Source organism: Saccoglossus kowalevskii, chromosome 14, assembly GCF_978046115.1.
Source record: "Saccoglossus kowalevskii chromosome 14, keSacKowa6.1, whole genome shotgun sequence".
NCBI classification, from domain to species: domain Eukaryota; kingdom Metazoa; phylum Hemichordata; class Enteropneusta; family Harrimaniidae; genus Saccoglossus; species Saccoglossus kowalevskii.
This window is the reverse complement of record NC_140654.1, coordinates 13,849,616-13,877,278: the sequence shown is the minus strand read 5'-3', so window position 1 is coordinate 13,877,278 and position 27,663 is coordinate 13,849,616. Positions and strand designations below refer to the sequence as shown.

At 34.8% G+C, this 27,663-nt stretch overlaps 1 protein-coding gene across 1 annotated transcript; it reads right to left on the bottom strand.

Moving 5' to 3' along the window:
• Window positions 1-7,890: 7,890 nt before the first annotated feature.
• On the bottom strand, window positions 7,891-27,460 carry LOC100376548 (enoyl-CoA hydratase domain-containing protein 3, mitochondrial-like). The gene is made up of 9 exons (XM_006825962.3): window positions 27,381-27,460; window positions 25,318-25,469; window positions 23,876-24,011; window positions 22,687-22,792; window positions 14,140-14,224; window positions 12,225-12,334; window positions 11,290-11,348; window positions 10,008-10,114; window positions 7,891-9,258 (listed from the first exon to the last, which is right to left on the bottom strand). The coding sequence occupies exons 1-9, from the start codon at window positions 27,429-27,431 to the stop codon at window positions 9,132-9,134; spliced, it is 933 nt and encodes a 310-aa protein (XP_006826025.1). The 5' UTR covers window positions 27,432-27,460; the 3' UTR covers window positions 7,891-9,131.
• Window positions 27,461-27,663: the final 203 nt, after the last annotated feature.

Genomic DNA, 27,663 nt, shown 5'->3' with positions numbered 1-27,663 from the left:
CTCTGAGCTATTTTGGTTTGAACTTCCGTCACCAACTGTTGGAAGCATGGCTAATTTGCATAATCCCTCAATCAATGCAAATTACACAGACACTAAAGTCGTTATAACTCTCGCATAAAAAGACCAATTTCTGTTTTGTAAACTATATTGAGATCACCATTCACAACTAAATTATTCGTTTCATTATGTATATACACACTTATATAAATTATGCATAGCGTTTGTAAAATTGCATCCTTCGCTCTCTTAAAGGTATCTTTAGTATGTCACACTTATAGTAGCGCTCAAACAATTTCAACAGTGTGAAGTCAAGACATTCTGAATATGAAAAATAATTAATTATAGCTGAGTGTGCCCCAAACATGCATACACACCTTAATAATCTAAAAATATATTCTCGTATAAAGCAATAAAACAGAAGAATTTTTCCGGCTATTCGTGGTGCAAACTGATTGATCAATCCACACCGCCACGCTCATCAAATATCGACACAATTCTAATTAGTGTGCTCTGTATTCAATTACGGATTTTTATATTGTAAGAAAACTAACCACGTTTCGGTTAATTGCCCCGTTAACATCTCCAGGCGTCAACGCCGGGCTAATTACCATAGTATCACATCAGCTCGACCCAGTAATGAACTAGTTTACAATGATGTATTGTTTCGCATGTTGAGTTTTATTCGAGATATTCAGAAATCATTTTACGAAGATCGATGTTAACATATTCACATTTAAATATTGTTATTGAATGTTTTTTTTATTTGGGTTAGAATAAAACATACACATTTGAGCATGTATGTAGTTTAATACAAAGGACTGAGTAAAACCCATATGCACCAATATGTATTCTTATTTCACCATGGAGATGCATTTTAGGGGATATAACAAAATGCTTTTAGGGTTTAACGTCGCATGCGTGTCTATTTATATGAGACGATATTCAATTTCGATTAAGGTCGCACCTAATCCTCGCAGTTAACTATTTTTGTTTGCCAGTCGTTGTCAAAACAATTTAACTCAGCTAATAACTGTTGGGTACGGTACGTATATCTTGGGTGTTATTTTTGTCGAAAGATTTGTTTTGAACGGTTTGACTCATTTTCACTTGAAATGGAAACCTCCATTCATAACTGAAATAATTAAAAATATTAATAGAAATAGATACCAGACTGAATTCGAGCTGTTATATTGTATTATTTGCCCGGGATAACACATTTTATTTTGTCATGTTCTTTCATATGTTATACATATTCTGTGCTGCATACAGATATACTTACATATCACAGTATTTTAATATTTCTTATATTATTAATAATAGTCTGTAATATTTTTGTCGTTCATCAATTTTGAGTTTATTTTTAAATTAATTTTTACATTTCATGTACTTTTATTATTTACGTTATTAATCTGAAAACCTAAAAAAATGTTAAATCTTTCTTTACGGTATTAATAAAGCATTATTCTATTCTATCCTATTCTACAGGAACAATAACATACATCACCAGTTAATACAATCTAGATGAACTTTTGCGAGCGACGCCATCTTGAAAATGCGCTATCTGCATAGCAACGGTAAATACACCCTTTACAAGACCGCAACATGCCCCGGATGTTCCTATTCCATTTAATTTCTTTGAATTAGCGAAAGTAACACATTTGGACAAAAAACAAACAAACAAATAAGTTTTATAGTATTGCACACCACACGGTTGAAGAAGATCAAATAACGTGATATTGGTCACCACACATACTTGCACGGAAATATATGAACGACAAATTAAACGTTTGTTTTGTTTTGGTGATATTTTCCTTCATGCGTAATTTGACGATTCTACTACATTTGTGTAATAGACGTTCACGTGATACACTGAGGAGAATTCAATTGCATTAAAGGAATTACAGCTACTTAAGTGAGTACTAATAAACCATTACGCAAGCACCCAATTACGAGATTTAAACTAAATCCGTAAACTTTAATCAAATCATAGAAGTAATTCTAGTCCGGAACACTGGGAATTGAAAACGAGATATGGTGATAGAATAAAAATCGTCGACAGAGTTTATAATATTGATGATTTATTTAAACGTACTTTAAATCGTGAAAACGAAGCAATTAATATACGAATAGGTACAAAGTGAACCGGAATACAACATCTCGATGTTTCCTACGTGACTAGGGATTTGAATGTAAAAGTGACGGCAGTGTCGTTTGATATACCGGCATTCAGGATGTGCGGAATATAAATTATACATCATATATGAAGAAAGCGTTGATTTAATAACTAGAATTCTCCGGTCTGACGAGCAAATTTGTTTCACAGTCCATCAGTTGCCGTGTGTATATAGACGGGAAGTGATGACTCAGATGCTAGCAACATTTAGCTGTAGTTACTAATCTCCGACAACTAGTTACGCTACCGTGGCAAATCGTTGAATGTAGAGGTTACATCACTCATCACCGATACACCAACGATCCGTCGCGTCGTGTCAAGTGTTTTCTTTAGTTGTGCTAATATCTATGCTTAACGGAAATAGCTGAATAATAATGCTATTATATTTTTTAAAAGATCAAGTATCACTAATCAAACCATGCAAACACTTGATTTGAATAATTTATGCAGAAAGTGTTATTCTAATACACAAATTTATGAGAACATTTCTTCACAGTAAATTGTATTAATTGTGCTCTCACGCGTACTTTGAGTGAAGTAGGTTTAGGAATAAGCGAAACAATATTGGGCCGCAAAATTCGTTTCCATGGCAATTACATTGTTATATATTATAAAACTTAAAACGATGATTGTGAAAACAAATTAGTAAAACTCTGACGTGTGAAACACTTTGGTGGTGGTGGTGGGGGGGGGTCTTCGCCCTTCAAAAATACTGAGTGAATATTGTGTTTTAGCGATTCTGGTTATATTGTCACTCCAATACAATGCCCACTATGTTATCATAAATATAACATATGCAAATTTTTAAATCGGGTATTTGCTTAAGGTAATGTTAACCAAAGTCTGGTAGATCTCCCGAGGGAAAAACAGCTGTATTCAAATAACATTGCGTTGTTGTGCAATAGTAAATGTGGAATCGGGCATTAGCGCAGAGGTTAATAACTGTGTAGTGCACATACGTCACAATTTTATTCAAAATAATAAGTATCTGAATAGTTTGTATTCACGCTACAGGCGGATACTACATCTGAATTCTTGGTTATTTAAAAAACAGCTAAGATCATAGCCTCACGCAGCGATCAATAATAAACAAATCCTCCTTGTCAACTTTACAGTAAGGTTGCACTCTCGCCATAACGTGTTTTTTTTTATTCGAATTGTCGTATCGCAGCTGCTCCAGGGAAGCAATGTTATGTAATTGGACGGTCTACATAGTGGCAGATAATCGCACGCAATTACTTGTAGATTATCTCAGGGGAACATGGCCTATACACTTTGCGACTCCGCGGAAGAATATATAGAGAATTAAGAAGTCTTTTTCGATATATTTAGAAGCTACTGTCGTTCTGCTTTTAACAATCGTTTAATCAAGTCTATTGTGAATGTTGTGATCATTACTTTCACTCGTAGAGTTGCCGCTAGAGGGTGCAATTCTTTTACACTAAAATGACGCGACGAACATGTACTGTAACGCGAATGTATTTTCACATTCATATTGATTGTGAAGTCGGTCGTCGTTTGTCAGATTGTAGCTTGCATTGAATTTACTGTGAATACATTACAGATAATTTAACTGCACTTTTTATTATAGAACCGGAAACAGTGGATTTGTTTACCAGTGCCGCAATCTACATTCATTGCAAAACGTATCGCATTCCAACGTTCACATTTCCCTTAATGTGCTGGGTTAAACTGCGCAACCAGCGTCGAACGCGTTCCAAGTAATTGACATCGTATTCGAACACTAGTTTTTGTTGCATTGAACGGAGAAGGAATGGAAATATAATCCCGTCAATGAACCCCACGCCGGAAAGTATTCGCATAGGAAAGTACTGCTCAAATAATTATTTTTTCCCGAATGTTTCCTAGATATGGGTCATCTTTCCAGGTAAATATTCCCTAAACGTGACAAACAGCAGTAATAGTACTTATACGACAATGTAATAACTGAAGATAACATACTTTGTAGTAGTTAGTTTAAAGAGGGAGCTTGAATAATCACGTCACAGTTAATAATAACACGAAGAATGATGACGTCAACTGGGCTGATACACGAAGAATGATGACGTCAATTCGGCTGAAACAATTACGAATTCAAAAGAACTGATAGATGAAGAATTGACTGAAACTATGAGTATGGTGACATAAACACACGGGATAATGACATCAAAAGTAATGATACACGAAGAATGAGACCATCTAACGAACCATTGTGTGAACATGTTGTTTATGCTGTGCAAAATATGATTCTTGTTATATGGTACATAATACCAGAAGTGAAAATATGTACATGTACATTGTGGCACACTCCACCATACAACAACATTGACAGAGTTCTCTGAAAACTAGTTATAAACAAATCAATAAACGTGATCATACTGATGGGAAGGGACCTTTTTTCAGTACATATTTACTGGGAAATCAATTAATTCTATGTACCGGTAGATATCAAACGTCTTACGAACTTGAATACTATTGAGTGGAAGACAAAAAAGATACATATGTAAATAAGCTTAAAGTCACATGATACTAATTTTCATTATTTGCTATTCCTTTTCGTTTGCTCGAGCATTGAACAAATTGTAATATTTGTTATACATTTATTTGAAGTTCAACGGCACCATCTTGCGCTTGATAATAACTTGCTGTTGAATTGCGTTACTGGTTGATTGCATCGGATCGCCGCAGGTGGCGCTCTTCAGCACTAAAGTGTTAATAGTTGTTTGTTTCCGGGAAATGTTCGTACTGATGAGTGGCGGGTATTTGTATTCCAACGCAAGAAGCCAAACTTCTGACACAAATTCTCATCTGAATAGTAATTACTATCTCAATGAACCTAGATTAACGCAATTGATGAAACAACATGAGGTGAATTCACTGAAGTTTTCCGACTGTAGAGGGCGCAAAATCAGATTATACGCCGTTATGCAATGGAGTCGCGTAGAACGAGTGGGACGTCGCATATATTTGAAGTTGCTAAACATAATGTGACATTTCGATAAGTAAAACAATACACTGATCAAAGCCTTCAATACGTATCAATTTGTTATTAACATGTAAGACCAGTGTCACCCCCGTATAGAATTTTATTTGGCATATACCAACGAAACCTTGAGTAATGTCGAATAATAACAACAACAACAAACAAAACAACATTCAGAACAACAAAACTTACAGTACTAAAACATATCATAATATAGAGATTTTTTTTTTCAAAAATGATAAGAATGAAAGAATAATCATTGAAACAATATTAATTAATCTAGTTAAAATCTTTCAACTTTGGGACATAGATGTAGTACTCGTACATGGCTGCAAGGAATCTAGATCTATGACAATTATTACAATATAAATTGTAATGCGTCTCATTCCCTACAGCTCTGCATTCATGGAGATTACATAGCCTACAAAATACCTTTATGTGTACCGGATTTAATGGGAAGAGAATGTGCGAAAGTTATACATTTATTATAAGCTATTCTGTAATTGTTAAAACATGTCAATATCTTTCGCAAAATTGTTTAACAATAAGTATCGCATTTTATTTTGAAAGGGGTGGGGGTCTAAAGGTACATACGTACTCCCCACAACAATTTCACATGAAAACATTGGTTTTTTTTTTTACACCACAGCCACATAAATTTCGCCTATGCCCACAAATCCTTTGAAAGCATATAGTCAATAGTACTCGGACGCAAATAGTCCACTGAAATCTCATAGAAAGAGAGAGAACTGCGAGACTTGTTTTTGATCCTAAAACCATGTACCATGCACCTATGTAACCATGGTATTTTGAACAGGAGACGTGACGACGGAAAAGAACGAGAGAAGAAATACCTCACGTCATTTCACCCACTCTTGCAATTAAATATTAAACACCAATCAGAAAGCAGCTTATTGGTTGACAATTTTTTTCAACGAATCGAATTCGGTCTTGTATATTTGTTTTGATTCAACTGCAATTATGTGGTGAACATTTTTGATTAGTAAATGTTACAGATTTTGTGGAAAAACATTTTCTGTTTGAATGTTTAGACACACAGATAATAGCTGTGTTATTCGGATACCCCTTACCTTTTACCCGTATTATACTCATATTAATTATTTTCACAATAAATTGTATTCCCAGCTACATATAATGATATACATCATTTGCATTACAAATGCATTCAATTAGATGAATAACAGGTGAATTATACAGCCAGAATTATATGGTTTTAGACATCAAAATATATCGCCAGTGACTTTGTTGGAACTTGTTAGATCTTACTATTTAATATTTTCCAATAAGTAGCTATAATTTTCCAATATTAAATAGCTTTCAGTTTATTAATTTTGATTTTATAAGTTTGTACTTTCTCAGTTTATTTCTGTATTTCTCAACTTTACTGTAGTGGCAATGACAATCCGTCCATGACTTTTTTTTTCATTTCTTAATTTTATTTTTACTATTTCATTAAAGTTGAATAAATTATGCTTCCTCTGTGTGATTTCACCGTGAATATTGATGTCTAAGAAAAATTAAATATTAAATTAACTTATTGTTTCAGTGTAGTTTCTCCACCGATAGGATAAGTAGATGCATACTATTGAATAACTAAATGATATATAAATTTCTGACCTGTCCCAGTAATAAGTGGCAAAAATATTCTTCAACTGAAAATATTTTTCTTATTGGCTCCAATACGGGCAGGTATTATCTCTCATTGGTTCCAAGAAATAAAAAATTAATATTATACCTAAGCAGTCCCAATATTGTCTGTGTGGTACCAGCAAGAGAGAATGTTCCTTATGAAGATATAATCAAGAAAGAAGATAATAATATTATCCTTGAGTGGTCCCAAAGCAAAGAAGATAATATCTCGGAGTGGTCCAAAATCAGGTGGTGATATTATCCCAGAGTGGTCCAAAATCAGGTAGCAATATTACCCCCCCCCCCCCCCCCCGAGTGGTTCCAAAGAAAGGAAAGATATTATCATTCGAGAGTGCTCGCAAAGCAAGGGGGATAATATTATCCCTAACAATGGAGATATTATTTCTGAAAGGCTCCAGGAATAAGCAGATCATATTCTCTTTGACTGGTCCCAAACACATGCAACATACACATGCAGATATGTAATCATTTTCAATATTTTGTTAATTTTTTGTCTAATTCAGCTGTTTTAATTATTTTTGCACGTTTAGCTGTTGAAATGAATTATTTATGAACATAATAATTCCAAACTGCTAGAAATACTGTTCATGTCGTTATTCAGAATATTCTAGAACATGTTGAGTCCGTCACAGCCAGTCAGTACCAGATGTCAAAGTTGAGTCCGTGTCAGACTAAAAGAGTTGTAGTACATTTTAGTTCAGAGCCACAGCAAAGTCGTGATGTTAATTAATATCGTTGGAATACACTGAAGTCACAGACAGTGACAGGTCAAATATCATCATATTATTGTATTATCTTAGAGAAGCCTGGTGTATCATCTGACCACAAAAGGTGAACAAAAGTCTCAACGAGTGTTGAGTATTGGGCTATGAAACCGTCAAAAATAGCAAGCTAAGGTCTAATGAATTGAAAAACAAATTGACATGCATACGACTTGGTACCAACTTTGAACCAAATCAGTCCAGGTAAGTCTTAGAAATCAAGAGTACAGATGCATTGAATGGTTGAAATCCAAAACACAAGTCCCAGGTTTGGACATAATTAGTATATACAAATGCATTCATTATATGTTAGTATGTAAATTTATTGAAATCAGATACATGATTACAAGAACTTGTTTTCATGGATGCATATAAAGTTTCGATGCACCCATTCTAGTTAGCTGTATAAAGTAGAGCAATTTACCAATATATAAAAACTCATTTCTAATACATATCTAACATATTGAAAGTACTTTAAATTTAAATTTGTTATACCATCTTTCGCAGCATAAACAAGAAATAAAATCTGCAGTTACTGTTTTTTTTGTCATGGCTGAATGCGTATGAGTGATATTTAATAGACACAACAGCTGTAATATCACTAAAGTTACATATCATGGCGTCAACCATGGCGTTGCAAGCACAAGACATTAACCAAGGTTACCCAAAGTCATATTTGTTAGTAAATGAAGGTCAGCCAGTAGAATTGACCTTCACATTGAGTATGTGGCACACTAACCCAGGGTAAAGAAACAACCCTTTTTTGATGTTCAGCCTAAGGTAGGATTTGAGCTTGGGTCCACAGTTCACGAGTCTGATGCAACAACCACTATTGCTATACATTTACAAGGCAGCATTCTACCGGAGCGGAACTACTGTTCTCCCCACTGATTAACAGAAGATTATCTTCAATGCGTTTACACAGTCGGGGTCAAATGAGAACCAAGACCTCTTCGTCAAACCTGAAATTGCGTGAAATTACAAACGATGTTGTCCCCGCCATAATTGAAATCAGAAATTACTTGGAGAAGGCGATTGACGGCATGATTTCGGCTCCGATTGCCTCTATGCGTATACACGGTAGGAGCCATGTTGGGGTTCAACCCTATCAGAGTTCAACCCTGATGGTTTATTGGAGTATACACGGCCATTTTTGCTGGTTCGAGCCGCAGGGCTCCGATAAAATGCTGTCGTGTAAACGTAGCATATGCTACCAGTGACCAGTGTCAGTGTTTGATGGTTGTGTACAAGCTTATGTTGTATGTGATCCCTTCTCAGCCAAGTCACTTTTGAGAACACATTGGTGCTTACATGTTTTATGTATTCTACCAGTCATGTTGAAAGAGTTGTAATCAGTGGATAAAAATTTCTTCTGATAGAATTCTACAATTTGGTTAAAGCATAGACAGTACAGTAGAACTACTAAACTGTCTATGATTATAGTGAATATATTACAAACCATATAAACACTGATGGGTAATAGACTTTGAATATAAAGCACACCCTGTATTGATAATCATTCTTGTGGATGTTTATTGGTTTGTTATTCGTTCTCGTTAACATGTGTAAATTCATGGCTCCACGATGGTTCTCTTTTTTCTATGAATGCATTAATGCCTTCCTGGCCATCCTTCAAATCTAAGTTGAACACCATTATTTCTGAAGCTTGTCTGAAATAAAGAGTTGAAAATTTTATTAACAAAAGCTGAAAAAAAGACCTCCGGCAAGCAGCCCCAGCACACACATATTGTGACTTGTACCTAAAATTAATTTCCCAGCATTCATTTTGTCTACATTATTGAACTCCTCAATTATGAAAACATATTCTTAGAACTTGGAATTATTTTATATCACTTATTACCTCAATAGTCATTCCCAAAAATCAATATTTTCGTAATGTCAGTTTTCATCCGGATCTAACTTTGTAACTATTGACAATGCATCAAATTCTTTGGCACACTACTGATTCAGCATAGGTATGGATAATTTAATTGCTTTAGTGTTAATTGCCACCTGCAATCCACAGAACCCATCTCACTTATTTTTTTGTTTTATTCTGGATCATAGTATCCAATAGAACTAATAGTAGTAATTGGGAGTTCTATATTCCTACATTTCCAAAAATTCCTGTATCCAGATGGTAATCTGGATAACAATCAAAATTGAATGGGTTCTTTCTTGGGCAGACACATCTCTGGTAAAAATTTCAGAGCAATCAGTCCATGACTTTTTTTATAATTTTACTAACAGACAGACAAACCAACTACTGAAAACATAACCAACTACTGAAAACATAACACATGAAATATCATGATTTGTAGCCGGCAAGTCATCAAGGTCATGACCATTCAATTGATGACACCAGAGCTGAAGGTGAGGCAAACACATTAACCATTAGTGTTACCATGACAACACTTACCTATAAGCATCTGACAAATCTTTAGTAATCTGGTGATAGAAGCATGACTTTCCCAATGCTATCACAGCCCTGCTAGACTTGCAAATTTGTCTGGCAACTGCCATTGTCTGTGGAAGTAATAAACGACAATGGTAAAAATAACAAGCTTTTATGTAAATTAACATCACATGACATTCACTTCAAATCAGATCAGAACAAACTTCCAATCGAATTCCAGAATAAACCTTAATTCATTGTCTAAAAGCATGATGATTGGTCGAGTGGCGTTCCATTATCATATAATCATGAAATTAAAAAAATCAGACAAGTTCAAATTTTGTCTTGACTAACTATGTATTTCACACATGCTGCACACGTCAGATGAAATCAATATCGAACACGGCAACTGTGGGTCTTTAATATAAGACGCACAATGCCAAGAACTCTAAGATAAGTGTATCACTTTAAAGCGAGGGAGTCGTCACCTGCGCATGCGTCAGATGGTCATAGCGTGTCATTGTTTACAAACAAGCATTTACCCATGAGCCTTTATGTTTTTAGCGTGTGTTGTATTCATCGCTTGGTACCCAATTCACACGTGTGCGCAGGTGACGACCCTCTCGCTTTAATTAATCGATATATCCGTGTTTACGTAAACCATTGTAAAAATTAATGAGAATGCCAAGGTTGTAAACCATTGCTTGGTGATATATTTATATTTTGTACTACTCAGAATGTTATTGATAACGCTTGAAGACAAATATAGTCTGAGCAGTTTGCCTTAAAACTCAGTTGCATTTTTGTTGTCGGTTTTGACATGAGGTGGTGACCATCACGACCACTTTTCTGCAATTTGTGACAAATATGAAATACACATTTCAAATAAGTCTTCTTATCCCGCGAGGATGTCAAAATGATGTAGATAAGTCATATGTGCATCTTATAGGAATTGTGTGCAAGGCCAAAAGAGCAGCTTTGCTTCTCGTCTCAGGAAAAAATTAAAAACAATATGGTTTTATAATTTTTTTTCTGCAGATTAAGAATATCTAATACAACAGAAATATATATAATGTTTAACTTTTAATATAAAATGTTTTTGAATACATACATTTAATGTTGATCAACAGATCAACAAAACATTTAATTCTCTGAAATTCAAACATTTCCTGCATTTTATTGTACAGGTATGTATACAGGTTTCAAACTGATGCAGGTGATGATAAGATGTGTGTGTTTTTGAATGCCTTCAGTGATTGGCTTATGATGTCGTCAAACAATGTGCATGGTGATGTCTTGTACATACCTCTTCTTCTAGCTTTTCTTTTGGTACAATCTTACTGACAAGTCCATGCTTTAAGGCAGCTGGAAAAAAGAGAGGAACTCACATGAGGAAAGTGGAAGTACTACAACAAAGTATAATACTGCCCTCTGTGGCAAGATTCAGACATGTAGGATTTCCATTCAGGTAAGGCCAGACTTTTTTTATTTATTTATTTATTTATTTATTTATAAGGCAATTTTTTTGAGGAGGGCGAAAAAAAAATAAAATTATTTTTTTTTTTCATTAGATTTGTGTGATTCTCAAGGAATTGTAAGTGAGATCATTGATCGGAGAGAAGAAATGAAATAAAATTTTATTCCATGTATAACCTTGTTTCTCATCTGTGCGAGACTTCGGTACTTTAATCATAATACTCCTACGAAAATGCAACTTAGGTTTGTTATGCGGCGGGCGGAAAAAAATGAAGATAAAAATAAGTTTTTTTAGCAATTTTTTGGCACTTACAAGTCAGTGGGTGCAAGAAATTACGCTGAAATAAAATTTTATTTTTATTTCATTTTCGGCTCCTGTTTTTTCGGCGGGTTCGCGAAACAAGGGATAATAAAAGTCTGGCCTAAAGAAACTATTATCAGTATTCTGAAGTCAATGTGAAGCTATACTTACAAGATTGTACCTGATTGGCTACCCAACCCTGATACCCAATAATCAGACCAATCAGAGAGCAGCTTGTTTGTTGACAGATTTTTTGCGGCGAATCAAATTCTACCTTTCATAGATGCTTAGACTCAACTAGTATTCTGAATTTAGGCACCCAGTGTCAAGACCAAACTTCTTAAACATGTCTTGATTTATTTAAATAGTGAGGTAAATAAAGGGTATCAATTTAAAGGCATTCAAGTTCAGGCATAGCCTTTAATAGTGAAAAATTGAATTTGCAGCTCTTAACATGGAATTACCTTGGGCATCTATTGGTTTCCCTGTAAATAACATCTCCATGGCAACTTTCTGAGGTATAGCTCTGCCGATAGCAACGGCCGGTGTAGAACAGAACAAGCCAATGTTCACTCTATGGTAAACACAGAATAACAGTCAATGCTATAATTTTAAAACACATTGTAACAGAAGCATATACCTCAGCAGAAGCTATCGTTGAGTTCCTACTTCATTAGCTGAAGCACCCTATACTACAGTAGAAGCTATATATACCCCAATTACTTCAACTGAAACAGCATATACTCCATATACTCCAACTGAAGCTGAATATACTACAACTGAGGAAGATATACTATAACTGAAACAGGATATACTACAACTGAAACTATATGTGCAACTGAAGATGAATATACTACAACTGAAGCTGAATACACTACAACTGAAGCTGAATACACTACAACTGATGCTGAATACACTACAACTGAAGCTGAATACACTACAACTGAAGCTGAATACACTACAACTGAAGCTGAATACACTATAACTGAAGCTGAATACACTACAACTGAAGCTGAATACACTACAACTGAAGCTGAATACACTACAACTGAAGCTGAATACACTACAACTGAAGCTGAATACACTACAACTGAAGCTGAATACACTATAACTGAAGCTGAATACACTACAACTGAAGCTGAATACACTACAACTGAAGCTGAATACACTACAACTGAAGCTGAATACACTACAACTGAAGCTGAATACACTACAACTGAAGCTGAATACACTACAACTGAAGCTGAATACACTACAACTGAAGCAGGGCATTCTACAGCTAAACTTGCATTATATATGCACTAAATCTGTTACACGACACCCACTGTCCAAAATTCACCAATAAGTATGTCTTTGAGTTTGTTTGACACCAGAATAGTGAATGAAATTGCAATAATGCCTTTATGATATGGTGGACATATATTCCTAAACATGGAATCAGCACTTGCTCTTACAATTTGCACACAAATAGAGTAAGGAGAGACAACAGAGACAATACCCGTCACCTGGCCTGACTATTAAAAAAGAAAAAAAATATGATACAGCTTTTAGTTTATTTTTGTTTAATTTAGTTTTAGTTTTATTGAAACACTTCAAATTCCTCAGAAGGAATTAAAATGGTTACACTAACTACTAGAACACATATTTTACAAAAATTAGTATCTAAAGCACGAAAATGATTTTTAAAAATACAAAAAAAAAAAAAAAAAACTACAGTTAAAAAACTGGTGATAATGTAATAATAATAAAAAAAATAGATAAAATAAAAAAAAATAAGCAATATAGAGTAAATCAATGAAACATGGAACGAACAAGACTAAATGAAAAAAAAAAACGTATTAAAGGAGAAAAGTATTTATGCTAATTTGCCAGAGGATGTTGCTGTCTGAGGTACATGTTATTTTTGATAAATTGGGCAACTAGTATTTGTACATTCAGGTTTTTATCACCCATTAATTTTAAAAATTTGTTGTAGTCACTCATATTCATGAAGTTTATAATGTGTTTAGTAGTCTCTTGCTTTTCGCAATTTTTCGTAAAAGGGGCATTTAATAATTCCTATTTCGGTTTTGGGTTTGGTGTACCTCCCCGTTTTATGATTGCTCAGACGGGACCTACTTAGACATTTAGAGCATGTAAAGCTGAAGGTGCAGTATATGTCATATTGTTTTTAAGAAAGAAACTTGAGCAAAAATACAAAACAAAAAACATTTCATTGACATCATGATCAGAATTGATAAAAAATATGGCTGGTGGTGACAAGATTAATAACAGAAACATTTTAAGTTTCCAGAAAGCCATATAATTTTTATTTATATACTAAGAAATCATTTGCATACAAACTCCATATATGGGCATTTTTCTTGTTTGTCCACTTACCCTGGAGTTGCAAATGTGGAGTTTTCAGCAGCAATAGCAATATCACAGCTAGCTACCAACTGACAACCAGCAGCAGTGGCCAAACCTGCAATACAGAAGGACAGGACGGAATTGTTGAAAACAATGAAAATAAAACTGGTTCAGGCTTAATAACAAAAAATTCTGGTTCATATAAAATGCTTTTCAAAAATAGATTACCGGTAGGTAGGTAGAGATTTTTTTACAGTGTTTATTATTTTTGCGTATAAAGGACTGTTTTGCAGATATGAGTGTCGTAAATCAAGTTTAAAGTCAAAGTTTAAAGTTTTGAATTTCTGTAAAATTTCATTGAAAGCACAAATTTGTGATATTTTCTCAAATATGGCCAAAATTTAGGATCGGCCAGTAAAAAATAAGATAGGTTGAGGTATACACAACACAATTTTTTTTATCTTTTGGCCTTACTATTGTCATTATTAATAAGCATCAGAGTGCTAAAGACGTAACTTTTGTCACCAGATCGCCAGAAACACTGTGATTGGTAATATGTTAAAGGGGGGGTTTGGCTATGCCGGATTTATTGAGCATGTATGTTGGAGCAAAAGCAAATTGGGTTGAAAAGTTTTTTGATAAAAATTACCATCCATGGAAACAAGTTTTTGATTGGTATCTTAATTCGGTAGGTGGAGCAAATTTGTTGTTCCAGTGTAATTATAATAGGGAAATGTTACCGATAAACTTGCCACCCTTTTACGAGTCTGTTCTTCATGCATGGTCGTCAGTAAATTTACATAAACCCCCGGGAAATCTTCAAGAAATCGCAAGTGAGATTATTTGGAACAATCAAAATATTATTATTCAAGGAAAATCTCTCTTTTATAAAGAATTGTATAACATAGGTATAGTTTATATTACGGATTTATATGATAAGAATGGTAAAATTCTGTCTTGGGATCTATTGGTTAATCGTTTGGAAGGCACGGCAATTTTTTTAAAATGGTTTGGTCTTGTGGATGCAATTCCGAAAACTTGGCATATTAAATGTTCTCATGTTGTTAGACCCACTCTCCCAGTAAGTGTTCCTAGTGATGGTAAAATTATAGTTATTAGCAAAATGTCTACGAGAATATTTACCCAAATACTAGTTACAAGGAAATCCCCCCCCCCCGAAAAGCGAAATATACTACTAAAATTTGTTTCCTACTATAACTTTAGACTGGAAAAAAATTGTATGCATTTCCGTACAAGGTTACAATAGAATCCAAGTCACGTGCGTTTTATTGTAAAATTTTGAGAAATATTCTATATATTTATTTTATTTAAAATGTCCCCAGCTTATGCATCATCTCCCCTGTGTACTTTTTGTAAAAAAACAGATGAAACTTTACTACATTTATTTGTAGACTGCCAATATTCAAAGGAGCTTTCACTGGGCAAAATCGTTGATATACGATTGTATACGGAGATAAACATTTTGTGTATATTCACGGTATACGTTTAGTATACGCAGATATGAGTACGTATACAAATCGTGGAATATACGTACATATGCGCTACGTATTTTTATGGTTTCTTTCACACATGCCCGCCTTGGGTGGCACGCAGCGTATACGTACGTATTTTACATGCATTCTCGTAGTACAATTAACGTTGTTTTACGAAGTCTGTATATTTACGCATACGTGGAGAATACTGTGCGCGTGGAATTGTCCGGTTTTATTTGGGATCGCGGCCGCCAGTACTTATAATAAATAATTACCGGAACTGTCGACTCGCATGGCGTCTTGAATCGATCTAAAAACGTCTCCTGTTTTGCCGAGTACATGTAATTGAGAAATGGCTATGTACAGGTACAATTTAGAAACGGTTGTTACTGATTTCTAAATAAAAAAAAAACATTTCCTGACTGAAGTGTACCATCGCTTTGATATTAACGTGACGTCTTCATTTGTCTCACTATACACTGGTGAATTCGAACACAAGACAGGAAATTGCACAATAGAGTATACGTTGATTAATTGCAATATCATTCGCAAGCCTGAATGAATGCGAACAATACAGGTGTGAATATTTTGGCGAGTGTTAAAATACTTTCCATTCGGGTCGTGTGCGTGTTTCTCGGGGCCGGCTTGTGGTCTCATACACGTGAATGTTGGCCGATCGGCATTTTGGTAAGAATAGCCACAAAGTCCATACCAAGAAAGTGAAATGAATTCTCACTGAGACACATGTAACAAAATTGGTCGAATTTGCCGTCATCGCTATTTCTAGGGATCGTTTGATTACGGAGTTTCATTTCTAATCCATTTACCATCGTACGCTGCGTTATTTTCAGAATCCGATCTATATCACCACAGTCACTCTACTATTGACTGTGATATCACCACATACACTCGGAACACATACAGTGAACAACGCTAAACATCGCATTTTCATTTCAAACAACTATGGATATTTCTGGCTAGTACTCTTTGCAGTGACGTTCCAGATTTGCGAACACAATTCTCATTGTCTTCGTTGAACCATAGACAGTCTATGGTTGAACCTGCTATGTGGTACTTGGCAACATATTAGGAACTGTGTAAATGTTTGTGAAAACTAGACTGACGATTCATGTTTTAGTGCATTCACATCACGTGACATCGATTGACATCAGTTAACTATTCATGCTTAGCAGCGCAACGGTTTACCGGTTCATGTTTTTTTTGTACCTTTATTCAACAAAATCTTAATTTTAACTTTAATTATTGTCATGAATATAACATTGAATAACTGCAGTGATATTCATAGCCACATACATCTACTGTTTACTGCAGCGAGAATTGCAAAGAAATAATTCATATTGTTTAGAAGCCTATTTATACTTGGGTCACGACGATCCTTTTCCGAATCTGTCTGTAAACTTGTATTTTGTTATCAGGTTTCATTTATAAATTTAAATAAATGTTTGTCTCTTACTATCATTTGAATTCCTAAATACATTTTACTAGAAATTTTCCGTTTTCCATAGTCTATGGTGTACGTGAGAGATACTCCAATGGTGCAGTCTCTCGTTCGGGTATATATATTCATTTCATCTTTATTTGTGGTAGAGTGTCCCACAATTCTTTGCGTGAACAGGCGTCCGTATAACACTGTCCAAAATAATGAGAGCGCAATACACTGGTTGGACGTTATCATTATGGGCTGAGTTGGAACCGTCGTCACTAACAAATCAAACACTACGTTTTTAGTACGTACAAAATAGTAAAATAACAAATATCTATATTACTGGTGGAAATAAATTAATAATCGAACATGATGAAACTGTGAAATGTCGAATTTCGCAATCGCACACCCCTACTAACAAAATGCTATACGCTAACGTGACTGAAGTGATGAGCCCTTTTGAAATCAGTTACGTAATTGTTGCATTAATCCAGGAACAAGATGTCCCATTTCCATCGTAGTTGTCGATTGTCTGACGTTCAGCGTTCAGGCTGATCTCATCTTCACCAAGTCAAAGTTTATTCGGAAGTTTTGATAGATCTCGCCCACAGTCTTCAAGCATCTCGGATCACCAACATTATGCGATCTTTAGTTACAAAAGTAAATCGTTTGCGCAAGGAAGTCATGGCTACATCAAAACAGACAGAAAAAAGCATGCTATTTTAAAAACCGAAACCAAGTCACCACAAGAGAATAATATCAACCCTTTTAGAAGTTCTGAAAATCAGCGTGTCCGGATTGACCCTGCAGTATTTATGTAAGTTGTGTTTAACTTTCAGTCGATGTAGCGTGTCTAGCTGTGTTATTTCAAACACGCATAGAAAAGTCACTGTTAAATTTTTCACATTTAGTTCATACCATTTCATTGTAACTATTATAACTTGTATTCAGTGGATCGATTTTGATTACAGCCTGTAAATCGCTATATACGCAATTTTATTTTAAGTGTCAGAAAAAAAGTAAGTATGCGAAAGTCGAAAATTGATGTCCGATCTAATTAATTGACCTCTTCACCCAAATTACTAGTAATTCATGTTTGCCTGGTTATACCATGTGATGTCCGTTGTTCCATGCTTTTGTCTGATCCTTCATTGTTTTCAAAGAGCTCTACTCAAATTAACAAAGGGCTCAGGCTGTTCAGCAATTAACCGATACGGGCTAGTGTAAAGTGGGCGTTAGACTTGCATACAGTCTTTTGTTTTATTTTTTTATTAAATAAAATATGGTAGTGTATAAATGGCGATAGCGGTAACCCAACTTTCGTGGTAACCCGGCTCTCGCCATTTACACGCTCCCACTACCAACGAAGGAGCTACGACGCGATCCTCGAAACGTTGCCTGAACCAATCACAAACAAGAACAGACAATGAATTTTCGGATTAACACCTCTGTTTCCCCCCACGCTGACCAACGTATCCCCACACTAACGAAGAAATCTTTTGTCTTCTACTGACTTCCTGTAAGCAAGTGTGGGTGGATGTAGTCATATAGCACTAATACTTCATACCAACTTGCATTTTAACAACAGTTTTATGTGGCATAATATTTAAGGCAAACATTTGAAATCACGGGATATGACCATTGCAATTAATTTTTTTTCACGCTGTCTTATTTATATTTTTTTATTTTTTTCTTGAATGTGTCAACGTTTGTTCCAGCTACAGCTCGCGTGCATTTGTTATTCTTAGTGATTGGCTTGCGTGTTCTTAACAAATTTTCCTCCCCTATAATTTTAAAGATAAAATACATATTTACAATGATTAGCACGTTTTGATTTCGAGCGGGAGGTAGGTTTGAATCTCATTGCCCACTGTTGAGTCGGTGATATATTGAGTAAAAACTGTCCAGGTCACCAAACATTATAATACAACACCTTTTTCTATTCTAATTTGCTTGACAAATCTCAATTAAACTGTTACATATTCTATTTTAGGTACTGTTACCAGAAAATGACAGAGAGAGACGAGAGTGTTTTTAGACAGCTTGGAAAAAACAAATAAAGAACCAAGGAGGAGATGAGTAAGTGTTAATTTATAGTTTTTATAATTTTGAATTCGTTTTATTCAAGCTTGTTAAAATAGCAGTAATAATAAATATAGTGTTAGTTATAAATGACATTTCTATCATTGCAGCTGGCGGAATGTCGAGAAAAGAAGTTAAAGAGGAAGAACAAGAGATGTGGGAGATGGTGACGAAAGTTGTGGACATTATGATGTCAGATGAGGAAGACGGCGAAGAAGATCGGAAAGGAATGTTCATTGTGAGGTCTCCGACATTCAGGTCATGGCACTGAACGACTTGATTTTGGATTAAGACAACTGAGTGGCAAGGAGGCAACCGATCCGCATGCTCCAGAAATAAGTAGGACCACCATGTACCTGTCAAACCCCACGTGATTGCCCTAAGTTTTGATGACCAGCGTGATTTTTTTCTGATTCCTACCCAAACCCAAACCCTTTCAATATTTTTAGCTTATAACTGGAATTTTATTTCTTTTGTTTCATTGAATTTATAAATTACTTGACATTAAATGCATTAATTGTTGAATTTTGTTATTTCTGTTAAAGAAGTCCACTAAATTTAAACCACTTGAAATGAACTTATTTTTCACCTTCAATTAAATTGGAATTAAAACCCCATATGATTTATTTATGTATGTCGAGGAAGATTTGTGTACTTGTAAGTGTGTGTATTGTTATTACAAATAAATACTAAATCACTTGAATCACAAATGTATGTCTTTTATTCCCACCTTTGCAATTACCCAAAAACAACTCCTCAATATTAATTAACACGAAATTGCATTAGTTGCAATGTGTTATCGTTTACCGTAGATCTTCTGTAAATGTTATTTCCGATTATGAACTGTTCACGTTGCCCTGATCCTACTTGTGTTGAACATCGAGTGGCCAAATATTTCATTGTGAATCACCTTCCACGTTTAATTTCCTGTGGTATGCGATCTAGTCTGATGCAAGTCACGGGAGAACAGTCACTTGTAACTTACAGATAAAGAAAGGGTTAATGCCTCGTTGCTGGTCCTGTGTTCATAAAAAAAAACGTCTGATCACTGGGATGGCCATGGGTGTGCCAATAACCATTTCTTTATCTTTACATGTATATGACTGTAACAGGAGCTCGTGATATTGCTAGGTTGTTGTATTGTGTTTATAAATAAATGTGTTGCGGTAGCAAACACGAGTAATACTATCGATACTTTATTTATAAACAAAATACTAGTACCTAGAAAAATTACAAGCAGGTGTGGCGTCCAAGAACCAAATTACTACGTGAATGATTAACCGGAAATGAAGCATGACCTAAAATATGTGACCTGTATGCAAATGTTCCTGAAAAATCAGCCAATAGCATGCGCTTTAAATATGCCGAGTATACGCAAAATATACGTAGATCTACGCCGATGTTAATTGTGTGCACTGGTTTATTGCGTGACCGTGTACGCTACGTATACGTCGATCTGCGTCAGTATTATCTCTGTGCAGTGGTTTATCACGTGTCCGTATATACTAAGTATACGTAGGAATACGTTAGACAGCATTGTTCTGCATTAGGTGTACGTTAATGTGCGCACTGTATACTTCCGGTCTGCGTAAATATACTGCTGTGTATATTTACGTATCAGTATGTTCCGAATGTGTGAATATACGTTGCGTATTCCCCGTACATACGTTGAATGTACGTGTGCGCCGACCAACGTATATCTTCGAATATCGGGAATATACGCGTGCGAATACGCTAATGTACCCGCCGTATACCAACGATTTTGCCCAGTGTTTGGGGTAAAGTATTTCATAACTGGGGCAAATTTTTAAATCTAGACAGTCTTCCAGATAAACATCAATTACTACTTGGGGATGGAAATTTTAGTACTATTACAAATCAGGAACTGTCGCCTGGCACAAAAAACATTTGAAAAAAAAAACATTCACAAAATAAAACTTGCATCATTTTTTTCATATTTTTCTGAAATTTTGATCATTTTGGTCCAAAATTATCAAAACAGTTATAGAAAAATACCTAAAATGGGCAAAATGTTGCACAAAAATATTAGTGGGACAAAGGTCAGCAATCAGAAGGGTCACCACCATCCAAAATCCAAGGGTTTATCATAAATTGTTTTTTACTGATTTCTGTAGACTAGCACATTTGTGGAAATTTTATTGTTTGAATATGATATGCCTTAACAGAAAGAGTTTGTAGAATCTCTCGTGTTGATGTGAAATTTCCACGACTGGTCTGTTCTACCGCGCCCTCTATAGTTGTCACCACATTTTTGAGGTGATAATTATTCTAATGAGTAGCATTACTTGGAAGCTGCCAACCAATAAGAAATTTGTGATCTGATGCAATGCTACGCAACTATAATGCACATCTGACTGGCGCATCCTTTGCGCATGTTTACTTGCCTACTTTGGAAGTGTTCCAAAATGTCACTGCATAGAATGAATAATTAATAGTAATAAATACTCTTTAGAAAAGACCAGTTGTAATAATTTCGCGTTGGACCACGTTTTAAAGCGAGAGGGACGTCACCTGCGTACGCATGGGAATTAAGTTTCAAGTGACGATAACAACACACACTAAAAATGCAAAGGCTCATGGGTAGACGCTTGTTTGTAAACAATAACACCCTATGACTATCTGACGCATGCGCAGGTGACGACTCCCCCGCTTTAAGAAAGGTAAAATAAAATTGCCACGGCTGAGCCAATCTATGATTTCTGTTTTGTCTTGCATTTTTATTTCCTTAGCATGATTCAATATCCGGTATTTGTGAAGATAGAATATGCAGTTATCAAGATGCTATTATGAATTATTACTAACAGAGATTTATAATTTGAGCATATGCAATATGTGATAAAGATCTCACATGAATTGAAGTAGGATCAAACAAATAGATTATTTTCTGCTCCTGTGTTATGTGTAAAATTGAATGTACCCTCTAAAAACGGGAAAATTAAAGGTCATAAAATGTTATGATGTCAAAACATCTTGTGGGATTCAACAGATGTGTAAGTAATTTGAGGGTATTTCCACCCTTTACATTGTACTACCCCAGTAGTATTATATTTGATGAAGTTAAAGGGCTATGGTCGTCCCCCCGCATGGCGAATTTGACTGTTGCGCAGACCAACGAATACAGACTTAGACATTACCAAGCTTTAACTACGTAATTTCTTTGGTGATTGGAAGGCATTGAAGTAGTCATCAATGGTAATTACTGCATGTCGCACGCAGATCAAAACTCGTACTCGTGATTTTCATTAGAAGAGCGTACTTGATTTGTGGGAAAATCAATGTTTATCAAATCAAATGTCGCACAAGCGCAGCATGACGACCACAGCCCTTTAAGTTGATGAGTAATTCAACAAATTATTTCTCTCTGAAAAATCAGCATTTCGATATTGAGCTATAAGTAAGATAATTGGTTCACACAATCACACATTTCCAAGCTTCCACTGTGTTCTGTGATGTCACAGGTTCGGAATGCGATTGATTGGTGCATATACAGAATTTGATTATTACTGTACATGCATTGTAAATACAGTAATTTCCTACCTTGAACTTGTGCAATGACTGGTACTGGTAGTTCTTTTATCATCTTCATTGTGTCAGAACATGTATTGAAAACTTTTGTGTGGTAGTCTCTACCTTCTCTCATCGTCTGAAAAAATGTAGGAATGTTACATTTCTAAAAGCATCTCGGCTAAGATAGCTCTGCTGTTAGTAGTGAACATTTCAATTAAAGATATTATTAGAAAATAAACAAATCTGAGAGTGGTCCACCTGTAGTACCTATATATGTAATATCAAAGCAATAGGACTTGCGGTTTTCAACGAGAAGTCGAAAGTATCACTTTTTACAAAAACTGAGAAAAATATTCATCAAAATTAGAGAATTGAAGATATCATCACAAAATGAACAAATCTGAGAGAGGTCTACCTGTAGTAGCTATATGTATAATATCAAAGCAATCAGGCTTGTAGTTTTCAAGAAGAAGTCGGAAAAGTAAAAAGACAGACAATCACTTGACACAAAGTCGACAGTGGAGCTAACAAAATAAGGTCCACAATAATAGATCATTTCAAGGTCAATGTACTTGAACATATTGAAAATATGAAGGTCATATTTGACAATTTTCAGGCAATGATTGTCTATGTGAGACCTATATTAATGTGTGCCGGAAACAATGACAGGGGCAAAATGGGTGAAACATTTTCTTTTGACTGAGTTTGAAGATGGATAATACTAGTACCGGTAATAGTGATTGTATTGTATTCTATTAAAGTACACATTATAACAATTACCGGGGTAATTGTATGACATAGTCCATGTGAGTTATCAAAAATTACATAAGACATAACAGTACAGTATTCATTAAAAACAAAATGACTGCCAGTCTGCCATTCTGAATAAGATCTGAAAAACAAAATGACCTGCATCAAGGTGTACCAGGTTTAAAAGAAATCTGTCTGTGTATGACCAATATCCACTCCCAGAATGGCAGAAATGTGTCCAAATAGAGACTAACAAATCAAAGGTGTGAAGATAAGATTCTGTAAACTGCTTAATTTTCACTGCTAAGAACTCCTGATTTTATGGCAATAGTGATGACAATATTTCATGATTTTCACCAACAGGCAACTATTTAAAGCCGATTACAATAGCCCATGACGCTATGAGGTACAACTACCAGGTTACACCGATCCCTTATATCAAAGTTGAAAATAAAATTAAATCACATACCAACTCCTTTAAATCGTGTCCAGAACTAAAAGCTGGTCCTGACGATGAGATAATAATAACTCTCAAGTCATCGCTTTCTATTTCATGGAGTAAGTCAGACTTCAATGATTCTAACATTGCAAGTGACAAAGCATTTCTACGGAGAAAAAAAAAAAAAAAATTGTCACCAAAACAGCAACATTGATAGCTGGCTAAGTTGCTGACTGGTTTGCTGTGCAAGTCATAATATTGTTATGTGTGGGAATAGGTTAGATCAAAGCAACAACAACAGGAGTTAAATAATGAGGAACACTTTGAATATCAGTAGCAGATGCAATTCCCTTTTCCTGAAATTTATACATTTGAAGCCAAGCCTGGTTGTATAACTATAATGTGTGTGTTTTATGATGACGTACCATCTAAAACAAAATTGTTTGATCTAATAAGTTCTAATCAGTTCTTAACCTGCATAGCAAACAAGTCAGTAACTTAATAGCTGACAATAACTTTGTTTTGATGTCTGAAACCAAATATGACATAATACAATCAAAAGCAAGTTTTAGAGAGGTAATAGAAATTCACTCGCATACTACTAAAAGGAAATACAAAAAGAAAACGACTGAATGAAAGAAGTTCCATATTGCATAGACTTCAGTTCAACTTGTGACCAGAGTATGATCGATAGATCTTTCTTCCAATTTAATTAAGATCAATGGTTTAAAAATTTACATCTTATTTTAGAAGCAAATTTAAGTACCATTGTCGATAACTGTGATTCCAGGTCTCAGACTAAAGACATATCTATTTTTTTAAAAACATTGTTAAGAATCATCTGCGTTATTATACAATGCTAGGATTTCACTGCTGAGTAAACTCAAAATATTAATCCGCTGGATTAATTCTTCGATTTGAGCTCATAAACATCAGTTTCAGGTCAGTTCAATGTTGATCAGAGATAGCCACCACATCAAATTTCAAGAGGTCAGTTTTAAATTAACATATATCATGCAAAATGTAAGAAATACAGAAAGTAAATTTGTTTAAACACAAGATTCAGAGGCTCTCATAGATCTCTCCGAAACTAAACTTTCAGTAAAAAAGAAAATTGAATAGTAGATTTTTTCGAGAAACATTCCCACTCATATTATGAATTATATGAGTTCCAGAACCAGTGCGCTTTTAAAAACATTTTTCAGGCCGTGGTATCCCATAATGCATTAGTTCAATAATGTGTAACTGGTACTGTAAAATACTTTGTTTTAGCTGGAATATTGTTAAACAAGTAACAGTATTGTATTTGTTCTATTAGTAAGGTACATGTATGCGTTTACGTAAATGACAGAGGTGTGTCTGTGGTTAAAATATCTCATGTTTTAATGATCCAGCATCTAGTAAATTGGTTTATGTATACTTCTAATAGAGATTTGCTCCTAATGGAGTAAATACGGTATGAAAACACTTGCCTTTTTTTGATGTCATTGAGAAAAATTGTTCTTATTCCGTCTTTTTGTGTTCTAATTGTATACGGCTCATCACGTTGCTTTGTGGCAGCATCGGAATACAGCCTAATGTGTTTTCCATAGTAACTAGAAACTGGGATGAATTCTTGGATATTCTGTAAAACCAGAGATACGTATTTATGACTGTTGAGAAAATTCATTCACATCTGACATATTTGTTTGAATTTTGAATCAGCAAAAAAAACAAATTTGAGAAACTGATGACTGAAAACCCATTATTCTTGCAACAGAAAATCATGATTACACATTAAGAAGTATTCTTCTGATCAAAACTCTAGAGGAATTTAAATAGACCTGTGCATGTTTTGGTGTATTTTCACCAATAAGTAATTAGTGGCAAACTAAAGTACTTGGTGAATCCTGAAAGTTACATAAATGACACACTTCCTCACCAGCCAATAAACACCTGCTTGACGCATATAGTCAGAAACAGCCACTGGTGGCGCTGTTTAGTTTTGAAATCTTTCTTTAAAAACCATCAATAGATATTAAATAATCCATGTCTACTTCCGTTAACTCCACCAATTTCTAGTTCTGGTTCCCATAAATGAGGGTTACACAGCATAGAAATGCTCAAGTTGCACATTATATTCCCCCTGTTACTTCAAAGGACAGGAGATTGACCTTTGGCAAAACCGAAGATAATAGACTGATACTAATCATCACACTAAATTGGCTGATGAGGAATACTTAGTGTACTTTTACAAATTGTGACCACATGTCAAACCTGTTATTACAAATCACCAAACTCCAACAAAATGCAATTCAGGAATCTGCCGTGATTTGCATGAGTTACGTCGCTTAAAATGCTGTCAATGCTTTTACTCTGCATGTATGACTATTTAGGTACGGCATGGAAAATAGATTTAGCTCCATGGTAACTAATAAAGTAAAGTAAAGAAAAAAGCTTATCAAGATTTTGAGAGTGATTATAAAACTTTTGTATGTAGGATTGGTGTCTGTCTTTTTTTGTGTGACATTTTTCCTTTTTTTTTTTTTTCAAACATGAAATACTTTTTGCAGGGAAAGTGTGCATATTATAGTATTGTGCAGTGTGGAACTTCCTGTGTAAATATTTCTGTCAAAATTTGCTTTCATTTGTGTGCTTTGCCCCGTTGTCAATTATATTTACTTTTATGAGCACAAATGCATGGCTGTAAAATTGCATGCGCAATTTCTAGTTATTACAAATCACCAAACTCGAACAAAACTGCATTTGAGGAATCTATGATTTGAATGAGTTACATCGCTTAGAATGCTTGTACTCTAACTCTGCATATAGTTACGGCATGGTTTTAGCTCCGTGGTAACTAATAAAGTAAAGTAAAGAAAAAATTTATCAAGATTTGAGAGTGATTTTAAAACTTTTGTATGGAGGATTGATGTCTTTGTTTGTGTGACATTTTTTCATTTCTTTTATCAAACATGAAATACTTTTTGCAGTGAAAGTGAGCATATAGTATTGTGTAGTGTGGAACTTCCTGTGTCAATACCGCAGTCAAAATTTGCTTTCATTTGTGTGCTTTGAAGCGTTTTCAATTATATTACTTTCATGAGCGCAAATGCACGTCTGTGAAATTGCATGCGATTACGACATTTCAGTATAAATCATTTGCGTTGTTGTTGAGAAATGGGCGGGCCCAATGTTATATTAGTTAAACATTAAAGTCTTTCGTAAATATTTTTTAAACCCTCTATCATACTCAGAATACGAAATTATCTAAACAAGGAATATGCAAAAAACGCAGCGAGACATATCGTGGCTAGCTAGCGATATGGTTTCTTTTACTAGTGGGTATACCCACACAGTTGATGTATATACTAGTACACAGTTGTATAAATGTATATATATTTTCCTCCGATCGAGGCTTCGTGCATATATTTAGATACGATGCCGAAATAGCTCGAAGTTTACTGCGATACCATATTACTTTTGCTGCAAACTAAATATTTTGTGAAACTTGTGACCCGGTCTGAATCTCAAATATGCATAAAAAGAAGTTTACCGTGGAAATTCCCCTGCAAAACGTGCGAAGAACTAATGTTGACAGCGCCATGTTGGAGTTTCCCGCTTGGAATTGTGGGTTAGACGAAACTATTTTTTGATAGGTGAAAATTTATTAATTTTTATGAATAACGAGTAAGATTCATGCGTTGTATTATTAAAAACAGTAGTTTTAAACTTTCATAACTTATTGTTATATTGGCGTTAATATTTTACGCACAAATTATATATAATTATTGTACGCTTTACGAAATCGAATTACCTACCAACAGAATGGATCAATC